General features: G+C 35.1%; 1 protein-coding gene across 1 annotated transcript; it reads right to left on the reverse strand.

The window, feature by feature from the left end:
• Nucleotides 1–806: 806 nt before the first annotated feature.
• On the reverse strand, nucleotides 807–18,653 carry papss2a (3'-phosphoadenosine 5'-phosphosulfate synthase 2a). The gene is made up of 12 exons (XM_084096546.1): nucleotides 18,389–18,653; nucleotides 13,318–13,432; nucleotides 12,298–12,533; nucleotides 11,816–11,954; nucleotides 11,501–11,619; nucleotides 7,449–7,562; nucleotides 6,246–6,357; nucleotides 4,860–5,065; nucleotides 4,432–4,567; nucleotides 3,948–4,216; nucleotides 3,074–3,303; nucleotides 807–2,164 (listed from the first exon to the last, which is right to left on the reverse strand). The coding sequence occupies exons 1-12, from the start codon at nucleotides 18,413–18,415 to the stop codon at nucleotides 2,023–2,025; spliced, it is 1,845 nt and encodes a 614-aa protein (XP_083952672.1). The 5' UTR covers nucleotides 18,416–18,653; the 3' UTR covers nucleotides 807–2,022.
• Between the last annotated feature and the right edge of the window lie 686 nt (nucleotides 18,654–19,339).

Genomic DNA, 19,339 nt, shown 5'->3' on the forward strand with positions numbered 1-19,339 from the left:
AGCAGTGACTGTATGGATTTGAGATCCATCTTTTCACACTGATGACAATGAGGGACTCAAAACAACTATTACAAAAACATTCACTGATGCTCCAGAAGGACACACAATGCATCAAGAGCAGGGGTGTACTAATTTGATGTATAATACTACTACCATCGGGTCATGGGGACTTTAAACCCACTCAGCAGCTCTCGGATGATAAAAACCCTTTATTAACACAGTGTTTCACAAACCTGAATACCTCCAACTGTACATAGTTTTCCTAATCAAACATACTTGATTCAACTCAGCTACTTATTAGTAGCCTACTCCAAAATGGGTTTTAGAAACACTATAACACAAGGCACTCGCTTTAGGGAAATGGGTGAGTATGTCTTGTCCTTAACCCAAAGTAGGTCTCCCTGCCTCCAGCGGCTTATTTTATAGATGCTTGTTCCCTGGGAAAATCCATGCCACACATCCTGTACATACTCACCGTAACCTTTTCAGGATTGCATAGCACTGCAACTGCAGTTAGCATTTTTAAATAGGGTTACCTAGAACATATTAGATCTAATGCTCTCATCCGCACTAAGTCTAATTGGGAATTCCCTAAATCCATTTGGGAATGCCTAGGGTCAAGTGGAACACACTCACAGCCCTGCTCCCTAAGTCGATCCATCAGTTTAGGAGTGATTCACCCGTAACAGATTTTGGGACCTATATTCTAGGGTGCATTATGCATGTTCAGGCCATGACCTCATATAATCTGATTATGAATTGCTCTTTGCATCACACAGGAATGAAAAAATTCACGACAACAGTTTGGTTACGAACTGTAACTGTTACCTGAAGTTATATTTGCATAATCAGCTATTTTTCCCATGGTGCCATGTGGTTTCTGTATGCTGTATGCTGACGACCACCAGATGGCAGAGGAGCATCAATATTTCTGTGGATGAGCTGCATAACTTTTGCCCTTGATTCAAAGAACAGGAAGCAAGCTGTACATACAGTCACACTGTGAGCATCTGAAAAAGCAGCCACATGGTCACAATTATGTAATCACAGTACAAAGGTTTAATTAAAACAGAATAAGATATACAGATATCTAATTGACATTATATTTCATTTGCTGTTAAATCTTTAATAAAACAGTGTTATTCATTATTGTTTTTGAATGAACAAAATAAATATTTCCCTATATGCTTTCCCCAATATGGTCCCCAGATAACAACCACTTTCTTGTGACATGTAAACAAAATTATTCAGGTTACGATGTAAAATCTGACTGCAATTTGGGCCACATGAAGGCTGCTTTGATATACGCTAAATTTGGGGTCAGTAAGATTTTATAAGTATTTAGCAAGAATGCATTCAATTGATCAAAAGTGACAGTAAAGACTTTTACATTGTTAGAGAAAATTTATATTTCAAATAAATGCTGTTTAACTTTCTATTCATCAAAGAAAATAATAAGAAATGTTTTTTTTAGCACCGAACCAGCATATTAGGATGATTTCTGAAGGATCATGTGACACTGAAGACTGGAGTAATGATGCAAAAAATTCACCTTTGCCATCACAGTAATAAATGACTTATTTTTTTATTTACTGTACCATTTAATCAAATAAATACAGCCTTGGTGAGCATTAAAAAAAAAACATTTTAATCTTACCGTCCCCAAACTTTGGGGAGTAATTGCTTCATTTAGATTACAATCGATATATATTTTCACTTAAATGCACATTTCTAAATACAATTTAAGAACAAGATCTCATAATCTCTTTGGAACTGGCAATCTATTAATCAAGGCACATCAGTTTAAATTTCACAGTTGAGAAAGCATGTTCATATTTCCCTTTAAAAACAATGCTGTCGTAATATAATTATTCACAGGAAATCTTGACCACCTTTCCCACCAGCTCGTTGTAAGTGCGCACCTTCATTTTGCAATGCCTGAAGTAGTTCTAGAGGCAGTGTGAACCACATGCTCTGTGGTCTTCTGAGGTTTTCTGTGTTGGAACGTTCTTGTATGTGTCATCACTGGTCTTTCTGTAGGGAATTGTAATACTCGGTGAGGACCTTCCAGGCTTTAGGGGCCATGAAGCCCTCAGGAGGGTTCTCTCCACTGCGAGCCAGCTTGCGCATCTTGGTCCCGGAGATGAACTCAAACTCAGCATGTCTGAATTGAAAAATAGAGGTAGAACGAGTCTGACTTTCATGTTTCAGAACCATTAAGCAACCAATTTACATGGAAATAATTTTTGCATAAGTTCCTGGTTATGCGAAAAGACATTTATATACCTCACATCTAGTCATAGTTTTCACGTGGCATCACACACTTATTGGAACTCCCACCTGGAGGGCAAAACAAGGCGTTCCTCCTGTTTTACATTGCGGCACTTTAAGTGTTTTCCGCATTAAGCGTTTTAGAATGTCCTGCTGCTTTTAGTGATTGAAATACTGCAGCAGGTGCTGTGTATGGATCACAAGTGCCCAAAACTTGCAAAGAATTTTGTTCACATAGAAAATTGACAGGCCTGTGCTGCAGTTCTGTGGAAGATGGCACATTCTCAGTGTCTCCGTATCAGTCACACGACTGAAAACTATGAATTGGAATTTTCCATGGAATGCAATTTCCATTGGAATGCATGCAATCAGCATATTTTCAATGATTTAAATGCACATTCATCTGTTCCTGTTAATGTCTTGTGAAGTACTGGAAATGCTCGGTCTTTCCATTTTGGTCATTTTTATTACTTTTGCACAGTGACATAATCGATGAGTACAATTAATTGAAATGCCAAGAAACATGAGTCATGAGACTTTGCTTACAGGGCTTTTACTGGTCTGTATAATATTTTACTTTCATTTCTTTGGATATCTGTAAAAACAACTCTGTATTTTCTTTTCTCAAATGTGTTTATACTATTTTTGATAGATTTTTATGTACATGTAAATATGGTCAGTGTGTGTCATAACCATTGCCACAGTCAATTAATGGATACCAATAATAGAGATTTTTAACCAGTATATTTTAAAATATTTCAAGTTTTGTTAGACTTTTGCACTTTATGCACTTCAATCTCACCTATCTTTGTCATAGAAGTCCATAGCTTTCTTGGTCTTATTGTATGCAGCCACTCTGAAAGGGATAATCTCCACAGAGTTGAGTCCAGGTGCCATGGACAGAACTTTACCTCCATGAGTTGGTTCATAAAGGTCCTTCCCTGACTCTGGGTGGGGCATCCCAGCAGGATCACGACCCACAATGTAGAAATTAGAACCTGCTACCATCCTTGCACGACAGTGCCACTGGACCTGACAGACAAACGGACAAGGTTAGTATTTGTAAGGGTGGCACTTATATGTTATGTGTAAAATTAAATGAATTCATGAGAATCTTAGACTATGAACCGGATATAATTTTAGATAAATCTCTTAAAAAATATAGCTTTATTTAATCTACCATTCAAAATATTTTCTTTACATTTTTAAAAGTAAAATACAGTAAAAAACAGTAATATTGTGAAATATTATTACTATTTTACATATATTAAAATGTAATTTATTCCGACGATATTTTTTTCTAAATCATTCTAATATGCAGATTTGGTGCTAAAAAAACATTGATTTTTATTATAAATGTTTAAAACAGTAATACAGGATTCTTTGATAAATAGAAAGTTCAAAAGAACATCATTTATTTGAAATAAATATCTTTTGTTACATTATAAATGTCTTTGCTCTCACTTTTGATCAGTTTAATGGATCCTTGCTTAAAAGTATTAATTTCTTTCAAAAATAAAATATATACCCCAAATTTTGGATGGTTGTGTAAACTAAAAAAGTGCTTAAAAAATGCTTAGCATTACTAAAATCTGTGTGTGTAAGGCTAGAACTTCCTAAAAGGGCTCTATATGTCATTGTTCATAGGCATGTATGAAAGAACACCTAGTACGTACCTCTGTAGGCCCAGCGTACATCATAGGGGAGGGAAAGATGGCCACAATGGTGGACTGAGGGTCTAGAATGCCGTCGTCCAGCACGGCAGCATGCTGTTTCATTCTCCATTCAAGAGGCACGTCATCATCTTTGGTCCAGCCACCCAAAGGATGCAAAAGTAGCACTGGTCTACGATACCCATGTTCCTCCAATCGCCGACGCGTGTCGGTCATTAAAAGGGCGTGGCCATTGTGCACCGGGTTCCTCAACTGAAAAGCAAACACTGCGTCTGGGAAAACAATGAAATTGTCAATTCCAGTTAGTGCTTTAATTGGTTTAATTGGAGGTCAATGGGGTCCATTAACTGTTTAGTTACCAACATTCTTCAAAATATCTTAATTTGTGTTCAGCAGAAGAAAGAAATTCATACAGGTTTGGAACAACTTGAGGGTGAGTAAATAATTTTGGTGAACTATCCATTTAACTGTCCCCATTTGCTTATACCTGCTTTCATCTCTTTAAATCTCTGCTTCAGCTCCCTTGGAGTGAGACGGTACTGATCCAGTCCATCATTCCATCTGATTCGCTCCAATACCTCTAGCTCACCCCCTACCAGCCAGTCACCGCTTTCCAAAACCATCTATTCACAGGTAAGTGGTTAAAGAATGTAGTTAATGTGCATTCGTGAGTTATAACAGTCATTCATTGCAACAGTTGTATTCTCTTTTTTTTTTTTTTTTTTTAAAGCAAGTATTATGAATTTCAGTTAGTTAGTTTTATTATTTAAGAAACAATTTGTGCCATTTCGGAGCCCTTTTTCTTGTACAAATAAGTTACGTGTATTCAGCTAAGACTTCTTAAAAGGTTTCCTCAATACTTTTGTATTTTTTATGCATTCATTATCATGACATTGGTTAAAAAATATTTAATACCTTTATGTAAGGGTGTTTGGGACAGGTTGTCCCCCACTGGTGAGCACATCGCTCTTCCTTTCGATGTTCAAAGAACTCTGGGCTGCGTAAGATGGCGACACGTTTTCCATGGTACTCAAGAGCCACAGCTGCACTGCCTTGAAGACGTTCTTTAATCTCGCTGGCAACAGGAAGGACAATGGGTACTGAGAGGTTGATGATACCACCTGTATTTAGGGATAGATAAGTTAATCAACACATATTATAAATAATTTTGAAGAGATCATTTTATTTATTTATTCAATAATTAAGGAAAAAAACATCTAAATTCACATTTAATCATTTAGCAGACGGGTTTATCCAAAGCGACTTACAAATGAGAACAATACAATCAATTAAACCAACAAAAGGGCAACAATAAATGCTGTGACGAGTCCCAGTTAGTCTAGCACATTTTTAAAAAATAAATAGAAAAAAATAGATATAATACAAATAAAATAGAAAGTGTTAGTATTAATGGATTAAGCCATTTTCAAGAAATAGCTAAAGTCTCAGCAGCTCAGTTTGAGTTAAACAGATCATTCCAAAAGCAAGGAACAGTGTTCCTGGCGCTGTTCACTTGCAGAACACAGGTTTTTGGAGGGCACATAAGTCTAAAGTAGTGAATTTAGGTATGGGGAGCAGAGCAAGTGATTGTTCTCTATAGGCAAACATTGGTACCTTGAATATGATGCGAGAGGCTGTTGGTAACCAGTGCAAACTGGTGAAGAGAGGTGTGACGTGCTCATTAGCATCATCATTTCAGATGTATACTATAACTATTATTATTGTTTATTCTATTTATTTATGTTCTCATTTAAATGCCTGTTCTAATGTCATATATGTATGTATGTACCAAGAGCTCCTGTAAAAACCACAAAAAATTCCTTGTGTGTTTGTGCACACTTGGCGAATAAAGCTCATTCTGATTAGCTACTTGCTCAATTAAATGCTGCTAACAATGTATGTCAGTACACTGAATATTATTCGCTTGCATGCAATTGCAAATACTTTGAAAATACTGCCTCCTCCCCTGATCGATGTCTGCTGACCAACCCAATTAAAGCAAGCAAAGCGTGTGAGTTTCACAGAAAGCCAGATCATTGCATCATTCTGTCTCCTGCAAGCAGCACTGGCACCCGCTATTTTATGCATGAAACATCTTCTTTTTCAGCCTTCTGCTGCTGGTGCCATCGCCAACATTAAGACGATTATCCTGACTAAGTGTGATTACTTGTGTGTGGAATAAAAACGAGTTGTACTAATAATTACTAATAATTGGAAGGAGTTGTCTAGTACTGCAACAAGAGACTGCCGATGGCTAAATCATTTGAGACACCTTTTTAAATGTGTGTGCTTGTATCTTACCATCCAGGAGGGTGTTGAAGTGAATGACTTGTAGGTATTCTCTCTCTGTCATGAAGCCCTTTAGAGGACTGGCCCATCCTTCAGCCAACACCTGCACCCACTGTAAGTCTAACTACACACACAAACACAGAAAGCTTTTTACAAACGGAACAGCTAGCTAATATCATATTCTTCAAAATGTCTGTTATGATTGATTGTCTGTAGGAAGGATTATGTAACAACTTTGTGCAATAATAAGTGAAAAATACGTCTCAAGTCCCCCTTTAGTCAATAATTTTATCCCTTAAAACTAATCGTTGATAACCGAAATGACATATTTAAATATTTTTTTCCTGTGAAAAAAATGTATTCATGCCTTAAAATAGCTTGAATGTAACTCTACACCCTTGCTTCATTTAGTATAAGCGGACGCATGAATATGCATATTAGTCCCCGCCTCCACTCACTCATACAGGGTCGTCTACAAGTCGATGTATCAGAATGGTAATGCGTTTTATGTATTGCTCTCCTCAATGTTGGACACATTACGATAATTAATATGATTAGCCTTTTGCTTGACTAAGTTATCAAACCGCTAATAATGTGTTGCTAATGTTACACAAAACTATGTTCCCGTTCGCCATCCTAGAGTTAGAAAGCTGCCTTCTAAAAATTAGCATCCTTAGAAACGCTTCAAACAACTCAGAACGTCAGTGGAGAAAGGCATATAATTCATTGTAAAATACATCATATACATAATTCACCTGATTTTTCATATCAACAGAAAAATATAGCGGGATAACCTGGCTTCTCTTGAGAGAATAGTTAATGATATGCTAAAGCCCACTCACACAATGATATGACTGGTTATAAGGTAGTTTGTGACGTAAGAAACACAGACGATTTCAAACCGCGTTTTTGAGACTGTCTGTTTTTCACTGGAGTTTTAAGGAGAAAATACTCATCAATGGTGTTGACTTATGAAATTGCACATGGTTTGTCTTAAAGCATATTAAAAACACCACATAGACATATAAACAACATTAAAAACTTTAAGAAATCATTATTGTTGTGGGATTCTGGAATAAATTTGCATCGTAATAAGGGAACACTGTTCACAGGCTAATAAAGCTGCTATGTGTCATCCTGTCAATAATTCACTCATATTTATGAACATTTGAACATGAGTGGTCCCTGGCCTTGAGGACTAATGCTACCGGTTACCTTGGTGATGCTGATAGAGGGCAGGGTGTTTGCGTCTGCCTGTGCCAGCTTGAGTCTGTTCTCAGGCACAAACAGTTCATTAATCTCCTCTACAACTCCACTGGGAACAATGCTCTGAGAAAGACAGAGAAAGAGAGATCAAAGAAAAAGAAAAAACTTATTCATCTAATGGCATGTGCAAAAATTACCTTGAGCTATTTCTACCTGACCCTTGAAAAATACTTTCATTGCTGAAATTGCAATGAAGTCAGGTTTGTTCAGTAATAGTAGATAACCTCCTTGATGTGAATGAAAGCAGTTAATTAAAATTTTAATTAAAATTAAAAGTACATTTTAGGTTGTGTTTTTTTACCATTATTAATGTGGAGGTGAAGATTATAAGTATAGAATAGTTTGTACTTTCATACTATAATTTTTTCTAATGTTCGGCCAAGGAAAGTTGACATCGCCACCCTTTGTTAAAATATTATTAAAGATTTTATAAGGACTTTGCATTGTTTGTCATTTTTTGCCAGGCTATCATACAAAGAAATTATGAACACATGCACTGCCAAACAAGAGAGAACTAAAAAATGATTAATAACTGGTTAAGTTATAGTCAAAGTAGCTGTACTTTGCATTTTTTTGCCAAATAATTTTGTCAGATAAAAGTTTACCATAATGAAAAATAAATATACTAAAATGTATTTGAAATACATTTATTTTATGCTAAGTATACTACAAATACATTTACATATTTATGTTCTTAATATAAATACCCTGCAACTGTACTTTTGGTATACTAAACTGATGTACTTAAAGTCTGCTAAATTGGAACAAGTCATTTTGTACTTTGTGGTTATCTGGAAATAGTGTTGAAGTTCAACTAAAGATATACTTAAGTGTATTTGATTGTGCTAAAGTGGAACTAGTGCAAGTATACTCTAGGTACACTTTAAATATCTTATATTTAAATACTTTTATTATATAGAGATCCTACTATCCTTACTAATAGTGATATTAAACACATTTTAAGGCTTAATTTTAAGAAATGTGCATTGTGCAATAAAGAAAAACTCCAAATAAAGTTTAATTATATTTATATCAATAAGTCTCAAGCGATATGTTAGTAAATATGTTAATGGATTTGTAGTATACTGTACTTAGTATGAAATAAATGTATTTTAAATACACTTTGGTATAGGTTTTTTTCACTAGGGTAGTGTTGTGTTTTTCCTTCATATTTAAAATATATTAAAAAAAATAATAATAATATTTTCCTTATATTTTTATGGTTTAATACTAGTAGGGTAATTAAAAACATCTTTGACCAATACTGTATATAATAAGCAAACAATCATTTAAGCTCTTAATTATGAACTTATTGTATGGAAAAGATCTATGTATGTTGCATGTCTGTTTGTTTTTGGATTTCTTTTCATGTTCATGTTGGTCAGTTTCCCGCCACTACTTGTTCACAGGTTCACCGTCCTCATTAGTTCATTTAGTTTAGCTGTGTCTTGTTAATTAGTCTAGTTAGCTCCCCTTGTTTTCCATGCATATATTCCGTTTTCTTCCTCGGTCTTTGTCGGTCGACGTTGATGTTGGGTAGTGTTTCTCCATGTAATGTTGTGTTCGATGATTAAAGTCTTCCTTCTCCAGTAATTCCTTGTTGTGAGTACTTCTATATGCACCACCTTATGTAACAATGTAAAGGTTCTTTAAAAACTACACTAGTGTTCAAAAGGTTTAGGTCAGTACAAACTGTTTTCTATTTTCATATATTTCATAGATTTTATGCTAAAGAAACATTTCTTTGTATTATCAATGTTGAAAAGAGTTGTGCTGCTTAATATTTTTGTGGAAACCGTGATACTTTTTTTTTTCAGGATTCTTTGATCAATAGAACATTCAAAAGAACATTGGGTCTCATTCATGAAACACGAGCAGAACGAATTTTTGTGTAAATCGTGTGTAAAGTGGTTCTGGCGTAAATTTTCGGATTCATTAAAATGTTCGTATTTCCCAAATGTTAGTTGGTACGAAAGAAATCTACACCTGCTCCCAGCCACGCGTAAATAGTACGTTTAACATCCGAACGTTTTGCTCATTAATAAACTGCATTTTAATTCAACGTAATCGGGTACATATTTACACACCATTTTGAAAAAGTATTATATATAGTAATTACATACGGTTTTTCTTTTTACTTGTATTACGAGAGCCAGTAATAGCATCTGCAAACGGAACACAAGTCCACAAGTTTTTTTAATTTTTTTATATTCAAGCTGTTTTTTTTTTGTTTGTTTTTTTACAAGTCCGCAAGTTACAAGTGTTGCAGTCAAGCTTCATGTCGAACCATTTTCTTTTCACTTCTGGGACTGTTCGATTAAAAGATGAAACTCCATTAAATGCATCTGTAATATGCTGCCAAGCATTTTTACCTAAAGCATGTAGCCTATTACCTAAAAAAATCCTTTTTTTTTTAGGACCTGATACGCCACTATGTACGCTTGAAAATAAAATGTGGCGTTTTGAATGAACTTCTGATAATAAAACTTCAATTTCTGCATCTGAGAAATTTCTCTTCTTCATTCGCTTTTTTTTTTTTTTTTTTTCAAAATTATACATGTAATAATACAATAGCATTCGCTTTTGAGAAGACATGTTGAAATCCTTCGTTTCGTGTCATAATATGATGCCCATATATAGCTGTCAGTCGGTTTTAATTGGCGGGATTTATGGTAATTGAGAATGAGCGTGCACGCGCGTCCCATTTACGAGTGATTGGAATTCATTAACCCACACACACATTTCACTATCAAATCTGACATTTACGAAGTATTTGTGAATCAGGAGAAGAATTTTCGGGAATGTCTCTTTACGCGCAAATCACTCACATATTTACTCGTATATTTACGAATGTTTCATGAATGAGACCCATTGTCTTTATACTCACTTTTGATCAGCTCAGTATTAATTTCTCAAAAAAAATGAAAAAACTTTTGAACAGAAGTGTATTTCTGTGTTCTAAAGAAAAAAATACAGCACAAGGGGTTGGAACTACATAAGGGTGAGTAAATAATGACAGTTTAATTTTTGGGTGAACGATCCCTTAAAGGTGCTCTAAGCGATGTCATAGGCCAAAACATTTTTGTCACATACAGCAAACATCTCCTCACTATCCGCTAGCTGCCTGTCCCCTGAACACACTGTAAAAACTTGGTCTCTGTAGACAGCCCAGGCTCCACAAACGGCAAGAAAAACAAACTGGCCCAGCCTGGACCACGAAACAAAACAAACAGTGTTCCAGCCAATAGCCGACATTGATTTGGGGGTGGGGGTTAGGGGGTTAGTGCGCGTGCACATGAAGGGGGGTGTGTGGAGTGGAGGAGAGAGAAGCATGAAGAGGGAAGTTAGCTAGAGGAGAGATGTCCTAGACAATGACTAACGTTAAAAATGTATATTCTTGAGAATTTTGATATGGCCGACACACGACCAAAGAGACGACGTTCCAATGAACAAATAACAAAGAATAGGGAAAAGGAGAAGGAACGCACAAAGTCCCGAATTTACATCGGAAAAGCGTTCAAAAGTTGGCGAGAACTCCGCCGGCAGAAGGGCTTCCAATCCGTAATTCAGGTGGCTCTGTTTTTGCTGGACAGGTGTGTAAATCCAGTTTGTTTTTTCTAAATGGTTCATGACTGTTTCAGGAAGCACGAAAGGGAGGGGGGTGGGGGGACGGGATGAGGAGGAGGGAGGGTCGAGCTAGCCTCCATTTGTTTGACAATACTTTGAACGTCAACAAGAAGTGACGTCACCCACCATCGATTAGAGCACCTTCAAAGAAAGAACCAGATTCAATTTTACAAAACATTCTGCTCTATCTATTAATGTTGTGGCCTTCAGATAGATATGTAGCCAGAGGCTTGTGGTAATATCTGACAATGGCTTTAACCTTGGACTTCTGACCATGAGGTACTCTAAAGATAACGGTAGGCTATTTGTGCACCTATTGAGAAATGGTATATAAAATGGTATATTCCCAAGCCTGTGTTCAGCTCCTGACTAACCTGCTCCTTCAACAGGTTCACCACCTGCTGAATGCATTCGTTCACTGTGAGCTCTCCGGTCTTCAGAATCAGCTCACAAGTCACTGGACACTCATACATAGAATCTATACCGGTGAAGCCTGGGTGAGAAATGAAGCATGGAAAACAGGGGAAGATGAGAATGAAAGAAGAAAGTTGAGTATATTTATGTTTAGTCTGCTCTTTTTGCAGGATATGTCTATGGTTTTCTGTTAAGTTGTTTTGTAAAAAAAAAATGTGTAACTTTTTTTGTTTTTTGGAACAGCACAGTTTTAAAGTTTCAATTTTTTATAGTACCTTTAATCTCCCCAGCTCTTGCTTTTTTGTAGAGTCCTTTAACGTCTCTGCTCTCGCACACCTCCAGAGAAGCGTTTACAAACACCTCAAAAAATGGCAAACCCGCTTTCTCATGGATGCTTCGGGCCTCTGCACGGTCCTGCAGAGTAAAGAAGTTGAGCATTATGTATTTTATGAAACATTTTATTAAAAACAAAGTGTTTGCTGCTCTTTGTGTTACATGTTCACTTGTCTGTTCGGCTTATTCTCATTTGTATGTCGCTTGAATAAAAGCGTCCACTAAATGAATAAATGTAAAGACCTTTTGTACTGCAGTGAAAAACCCATCAACATATATCCTAGAAGACACATTTGATTTAAAGAAACCTTGCATAAACTTTCAAAACTTTCTAATAATGTTGTGGTTTTGTTTTGATCTTCTGATTAGAATTACTTTCACTGGATTAGTGATAAAATAATCAGTCGCTGGTGTGGTTGCTCACTTTGGTAAACGGCGAGATGAAGCTTGTAATGCAAACAAGCCCAGCATCTGCAAACAGTTTGGCCACCTCAGCAATACGCCGAATATTCTCCTCTCGATCCACAGAAGTAAAGCCCAGGTCCTTATTCAGGCCGTGACGGATGTTATCACCATCCAAAGAGTAGCAGGGAATACCGTGAGAGACCAGATACTCCTCTAAAGCGAATCCCAATGTTGTCTTACCAGCCCCTGATAGACCTGCACACACACACACAAAGGCAATGAAATAAGAGATTCCTGTCTTAAAATATGTCAGTGTCAATGTTTTGTCTCAAGATGCACACCAGTAATGTTTTTCCGTAAGGCACGTTTATTAAAGCTACTTAAATATCCTAATTGAACTAAGGCCTAATCCTGGCTTAATTCAAGCCTTGTCTGTGAAACCGGGCCTAATAATGTAATGGTTTCTACAAAGATATTAAGCAGCACAACTGTTTTCAACATTGATAATAATAAGAAATGTTTCATGATCACTAATTTAGCATATTAGAATGATTTCTGAAGGATCATGTGACACTGAAGACTGGAGTAATGTCTGCTGAAAATAAAGCTTTGCCATCAAGGAATATAAAATATAAGATTTTTTTAAATTGTAACAATATTTCACAATATTACTATTTTTACTGTATTTTTGATCAAATAAATGCAGCCTTGGTTAGCATAAGAGAGAAATATTACTGAACCCCAATCTTTTGAATGGTAGTTTATAAAACAGTAAACTTTTCACTTCTTTCTAAGTAAATAAAAAATGTGTAATATGAGTTTTAAGGAATACATTTACAGTGTTCTTGATCCATACTGATGGGGCAGTGGAGGTACAAAAAAACATAGTGTTTCTTATTAGTTGGCGCCTGGGGTTTAAAGTTCAGACCAACTTGTTTTACAGGCATCACAGGTTTGTGAATTTATTTCCCCATTTAAATTTGCTTTGCCAGACATCTTGTGTGATTTCTCCTGGTTTTAAAGTGAAGAAATGCATTACCTGTGAGCCAGACTGTACATCCTCTGAAACCTCCTCTGGTTCCTACGATCTGCCCCCTCTTGCTGCGGCTGACATGATGAGCCTGGAATACCACATTAGTGGACTTTTGCAGATCCTACAACACACACATGGAAACATACTAACATTTAACATTTAGAGTGTAGTATTAGTGTTTTATACACTATACCTGAGCACAGGAATACACAATGAGCTTTCATACTCCAGTTACATTTTTCGCTTACAATACATCCACATTTACGCATTTGGCAGATGCTTTTGTACTATTGCCTTTTGACATCAAGGAAGTTTTTTGTCTTATGTACCTCCAGAGCTTGTAGCCACATTGCATTCAAGGGATATATGCAATCCCTGCGAATCAAATCCTATATTGCCATTAATAGTGTCATGTGCTGCTGTTTAAACCACAGAAATGCTGTAACGCTTCATTCATGCACTTTATTCTAATACACTAATTTACTCACTGCAGTTTAAGTCTCATAAACAGACCCACAGAAAAATAATAAAAAATAATAATAATAAAAAGTTTTTTTTTCATATATATATTTTTAATGCCTTTTTACAGTGCATTTACAGGCTGTTTGGTTCTAGTAGTTAATAAAAACTGCTTCTTGGTAGAAGCTTTCCCGAGTACGAGGTTCGTACACAAACTGTAAATGAAATTCCATGACTTTCAAGGATTTTTCAAGCACTACTTTTTTGGTTTTCAATGACTACCATCTGAGATCTCACTTTTCAAACAATATCCTTATCTTTTAAATTCGAAAAAAGCTAAATAGATAAATAAAAATATACTATCAAAACAGAATGGTACAAATAAAGTGCAGCACATGCAAAGTATACAGTGACTGTGGCAACTTTAAGTATTGGACCATTAACAAAACCCTAGAACTTTTAGTGTATAAAAGGCCAAATAGAAAGTGTATAACCTTCTTGTTCAATTCTTATTAAAAGGTGTAATAACAGAAGAATAAGGATTTAATTTGTAAAATGTAAAGCATTTCATTATAACAATCTAATGACTTGATTGCACTAAAATATTATAATTTTTTATGGGTTTGTTTTTTATTAGAACTTATTTAAATGAAATACAATTAAATACAAAGTTTATAATGGCTATATTGTTCAATAAATAATATTTTATATTATAATGTTGGCATACTAGGTATTGAGAAGCAAGGTTGTAAACAAGGAAATTATTTTTACTTTGAACAACACCTTATAAGGCGCAAGTGACAAGCAAAGCGGCTCTGGGGTGAAGCTGAATCTGACGTTTTACTTTAAAGAGATCAATCCATTGACCAACGCTGTACCATTTATTGGGAAATCCTCTTGACCATTGAAAGGGTAGTGATACTATGACAAAGATATCGCTTTCCTCATTTAAACAATTTTTTTTAATATAAATATATGATTGACCCGAAGAATGAAAGCTGTATCACATACTTGGACATAGGGGTGGGCGATATACCGGTATTAACCTGTAGAAATTTGTCAACCGGTAGAGATTTTGGACTATTGTCTCTATCGTGTTTTTTTTTAACCATTGCGGTTTGAAAACAGGTGATTTTAAACCATTGAAACACAATTGCAAAGAGAACTCATTTCAGTGAAAATCTCTCACTGCTCTTGACTGAATCATTTTTGTAACTTTAAAAAGAATAAATGTATATTTAATTTACACATTAAAGACTGTGCAGTGTTTCTTATACATACTTTATACATTTAATGTAATATTTCTATAGGGCTTGAGGTTTTTTAGGTTGGTCTATTTCATTTGTGTCTTTGTTCTATTGTAATTTGTTTTCTTTGCTCTTTCTTTATCCCAGTTTACTTGTCTTCGGTAAACTTGAGAGTTTTTTTAGGCTAGTATTAGTTTTTAAATGACATTGAAAATGGTGATTAGAATTATGAAATTATGAAATTTCAATGGTATAAAAAATGTTGATATCATAACCGTATTTAAAGCAAGAATAACTATAGCATGATATAAGATTTTGGTCACATTGCCCACCCCTACTTAGAAATATATGAGTAATATCATGCTCATAGCCAAGTTTTACAATTTTCACAAAAATATGAATCAGCGCAAATGTTTTCGACATTTATAATAAAACTAAATGCTTTTTAAGCACAAATCAGCATATTAAAATGATTTTTAAAGGATCATGTGGCACTGAAGACTGGAGTAATGATGCTGAAAATTCAGCTTTGACAAGCAGGAATAAATTACATTTTAAATTATAATAAAAAAGAAATGTTTTAAATTTTAATAATATTTCACACTTACTGTTTTTACTGTATTTGAGATCAAATAAATACAGCATAAGAGATTTCTTTAAAAACAAACAATTTTGATTGGTATTGTATGTGTGTGAGGCAGAAATCAAAGCAATGGACACAATATATTTATTAATCCTAAAGATGAAACATATATAAGCAGAATGATAATTATGCAAGTTGCTTTACTTCTCTTTTTCTTAGTTTGGAAAATCCATATGTGCTGGGAAGAATTAACTGTTAAATGCACAATGGATGTAGGATATGATAGAAAAAGTACTTAAAATATCAGTGTTACAGCTATTGGTCTCAAATTGGGAGTTTAATACAATGTGGTTAGTGTACAGTCATTGTAGCCATAACTTTATACATCTCTCTCTCTCTCTCTCTCTCTTACACACACTCATATGTTGTGTTGTATTGCTTTAACCCCAGTTCCCTGCAGAGCTCCTCACTGAGAACTGAGTTGTAAAAATACTGTTTGTGCAGGACGAGCTGCAACCAACGCTGTTTATAAACAGACCATTATATTCATTAACTAGGAATGTATCTGCATTAACTTTGGACAGGACACACACCCATACACAGGTCAGATATAAAAATATTGCTGGCTGCTATCAGATAAAAAAAGGATAAATCATGCATTAACCACTCAGTCAATTATGTAATTTATCTGTACACTCTCACACACAGCCTTTTCTTTATACCCCCGTCTCGAATTTACTTGTGGAGTGCTTGAAAAACAAATAGATTCATTCATTACACACCCTACATGGCTTCCAAAGAATCCCAATAACAGACCACCTCTCTTAAACGCAGACTTTTTCTCTGTTAAGCCAGACATGCAGTGTCAGTAGGCTTTTATGAATGAACACTGTAGGCTACTAACAGCCTGTTTATGTGAATGACTTGCAAATAATCATATACTCTGACCTCTGAACAGGGTTTAACAGACTCTGGATCTTTGTCTTTCTGACTGCAGTGCAGATGTCATATGTCAGTGTATTCAGCAAATCAGAGCAGAGAAATCTTGTAACGTCTTTGACGGTTTGTCTTATAAAAATACGGTTTTATATCTGATTCTGACACCTGGCTATCTACCACAAACGGAATGTGGAGGGACTTCTTTGTCCTTTTGAGTAGAAAATGACAGTGAAGGCAGCCATTTTCACAGCTTTATTCTAGATACTTTAATCACCAAAATCACAGTGTTATTTTTTTCAGCTATCACTTGAAGTGATTTCTAAAATATTTAAATAGGCAGTTAAGATATGGTAACTGCTCCCTTTTACTCTTATCTTTGAGAAGGACTTTTTTTATATAAAGTTAAATACAAAGTAAAAATGTAAGAGTGTTTATAGACTCAATATAAAGGTACATGGCCTACATGCACGAAAAAACACCCAAACAACCAAGTGTAATAGTTTTTTTTCAAGTGCACATTGCCTCACTAACTGAACTCTGGTCTATATGACTCATAACTGACAAGAACTCTAAGACAGAGAACTACGGCAAGCGTGAAACATTTCATATTGTATAGATGGAACCAACTGTGCTATTTCCAAATATTACAAGAAATTATTCCTATATTATTTGTACAGTTATTATAGCAATATCTGTACTATATTATAGAAATGATTTCTTGAAATAGCAAATTACAGGAATACTGTTTATTTTCTCTAGCAATGATTTTGTATATTGGTTTCAAACATCTATTTCAAAACGTTCTTAAATTAAGAAACTATTCCAGTATTATCATATTTTAGCAGTACAGTGGTTCCATAAACAAGTGAACACAATCAAATTACACTGGCATATTTAGACAAGCATTAACTAGGCTATATAATAAAGGTCGATTTTTATTTCATTTTTCTAAAAAAAATGATTTGACAAAGGTATTTTCTCGTAAATGGCATGGTGTCACATTATTTTAAATGGTATAAATTTATAGACAATTTATTAATTTCAGTAGGCCTACCTATTGACCAACATAATGGTGTTATAAGCTATTTCTGTATATTAAATTTATTATATATTAAATTATACATAATTGTTTTGCTTTTTAAATTTAGCTACAAGGCCAACTTTTATGTTCTCACATTTCTGTTTAATGTTAAAGGGATAGTTCACTTCAAAATGAAAATTCTGTCATCATATAGGCTACTCACCCTCAAATTGTTTCAAACCTGTATGTATTTCTTTCATCTGCTGAACACAAAAGAAGATATTTTGAAGGATGTCAGTAACCAAACAGTTGATGGACCCACTGACTTCCATAGTAGGACAAAAAAAAAAAAAAAAAAAATAGGCTACTATGGAAGTCAGTGGGTCCAGTTAACTGTGTGGTTACTGACATTCTTCAAAATATCTTCCTCAGATGAAAGAAATCACACAGGTTTGAAACAACTTTAGGGTGAGTATATGACAGAATTTTCATTTTGAAATGAACTATCCCTTTAATCACTTAGTTTACAGTATTATTTTAGTTATATACATTTAACAAGCTTTTTGTCAAGCCAGTATGTCTAGCCTAACACAGATTTGAAGCAGAGCGCTTGCCCAATATCTCCCCAAATGATCGCAGACTGTTATATAACACTAACACATTTTTAAAAAAAAAAGTTGTCTGACATTATGGCGAACCCCATTCACGCATCTCAGACAACCCTTGCTAAACACACCGTTTGCCTAAAGAAGAAAAAGACAGCCCTGACAAAATAAACAATCCACGACAGAGAAGTTTTGCCAGCTACGGCTCCTAGTCTAGTCTCACCGGTTTTAGTGTTGTGTTTCCAGGCATCTCGCTCCGGTGAAGTGCGCTCTGGTTTGGACTTTCGATCGGAGGCGGGGCGGACTGAACGCGCAGGTGAACTTTAAGGAGGTAGCCTAGCCTAACTTGTGGAGATGCAGACAGAGAAGCGTTTTTAAGAGCGATGCGCGACACGTAGCATTCCAACGGCCCAGCTTTTCGTCCCACCTCCCGGGACCTACAATCTGCATACGGCTGAATGGAGAGCAGTGTACCGGTATGAGACTGTAAGCACGGAGGAGGAGGGATCAAGAGCTACGGGATAGAAGGGGCGGAGAGAAGGATGTGGAGAGAAAAGAACCCCTTGTTCTGCGTTCATGTGTAAAATTAAAATGATTTTGGGAAGAGTGCAAATGATTTATGGAGTCTACTTTTTTGAAACTGTCGTCAATTGGCCAAAAGACATTTTAAACAAAACTTTTTAATGATAGGCTATATAAAAAATAAAATAAAATGAGATTTGGTTTGTTAACATTAGTTAACATGAACTAACAATGAACAACACTTACATAGCATTTATTGAACTTTGTAAATGTTAATCACAACATTTAACCTATTTATACATCACCATTGTAGGCCTATCTGTTAACATTAGATAATGATGAACATGAACATTTTTATTAACAAACAATAAAGGTTAATAATTGCTGTAAAAAAAATACAGGTAACACTTTACAATAAGGTTTCATAACTACTTGAGTTAACATGAACTAAGAATGAACAATACTTCTACAGAATTTATTAATCTTAGTTAATGTTCATTTCAACATTTACTAATACATTATTAAAATCAAAAGTTGCATTTCTTAACATTAGTTAATGCACTGTGAAATAACATGAACAATGAACGACTGTATTTTTATTAACTAACATTAACAAAGATTAATAAATATTGTAACAAATGTATTCCTCATT

This window comes from Abramis brama (genome assembly GCF_963993115.1).
Source record: "Abramis brama genome assembly, chromosome: 21".
NCBI classification, from domain to species: Eukaryota; Metazoa; Chordata; class Actinopteri; order Cypriniformes; family Leuciscidae; genus Abramis; species Abramis brama.

What these genes read in the sequence shown, in the direction of transcription:
- papss2a (XM_084096546.1), bottom strand. Translation starts at nt 18,415, where the DNA reads ATGCCTGGAAACACAACACTAAAACCG. An exon ending in TCATCTCGCCGTTTACCAAA is followed by an intron (nt 11,955 to 12,297) that starts GTGAGCAACCAC and finishes TTTACTCTGCAG; the next exon opens with GACCGTGCAGAGGCCCGAAG. An exon ending in TGTACGCTGGGCCTACAGAG is followed by an intron (nt 3,304 to 3,947) that starts GTACGTACTAGG and finishes TTTGTCTGTCAG; the next exon opens with GTCCAGTGGCACTGTCGTGC.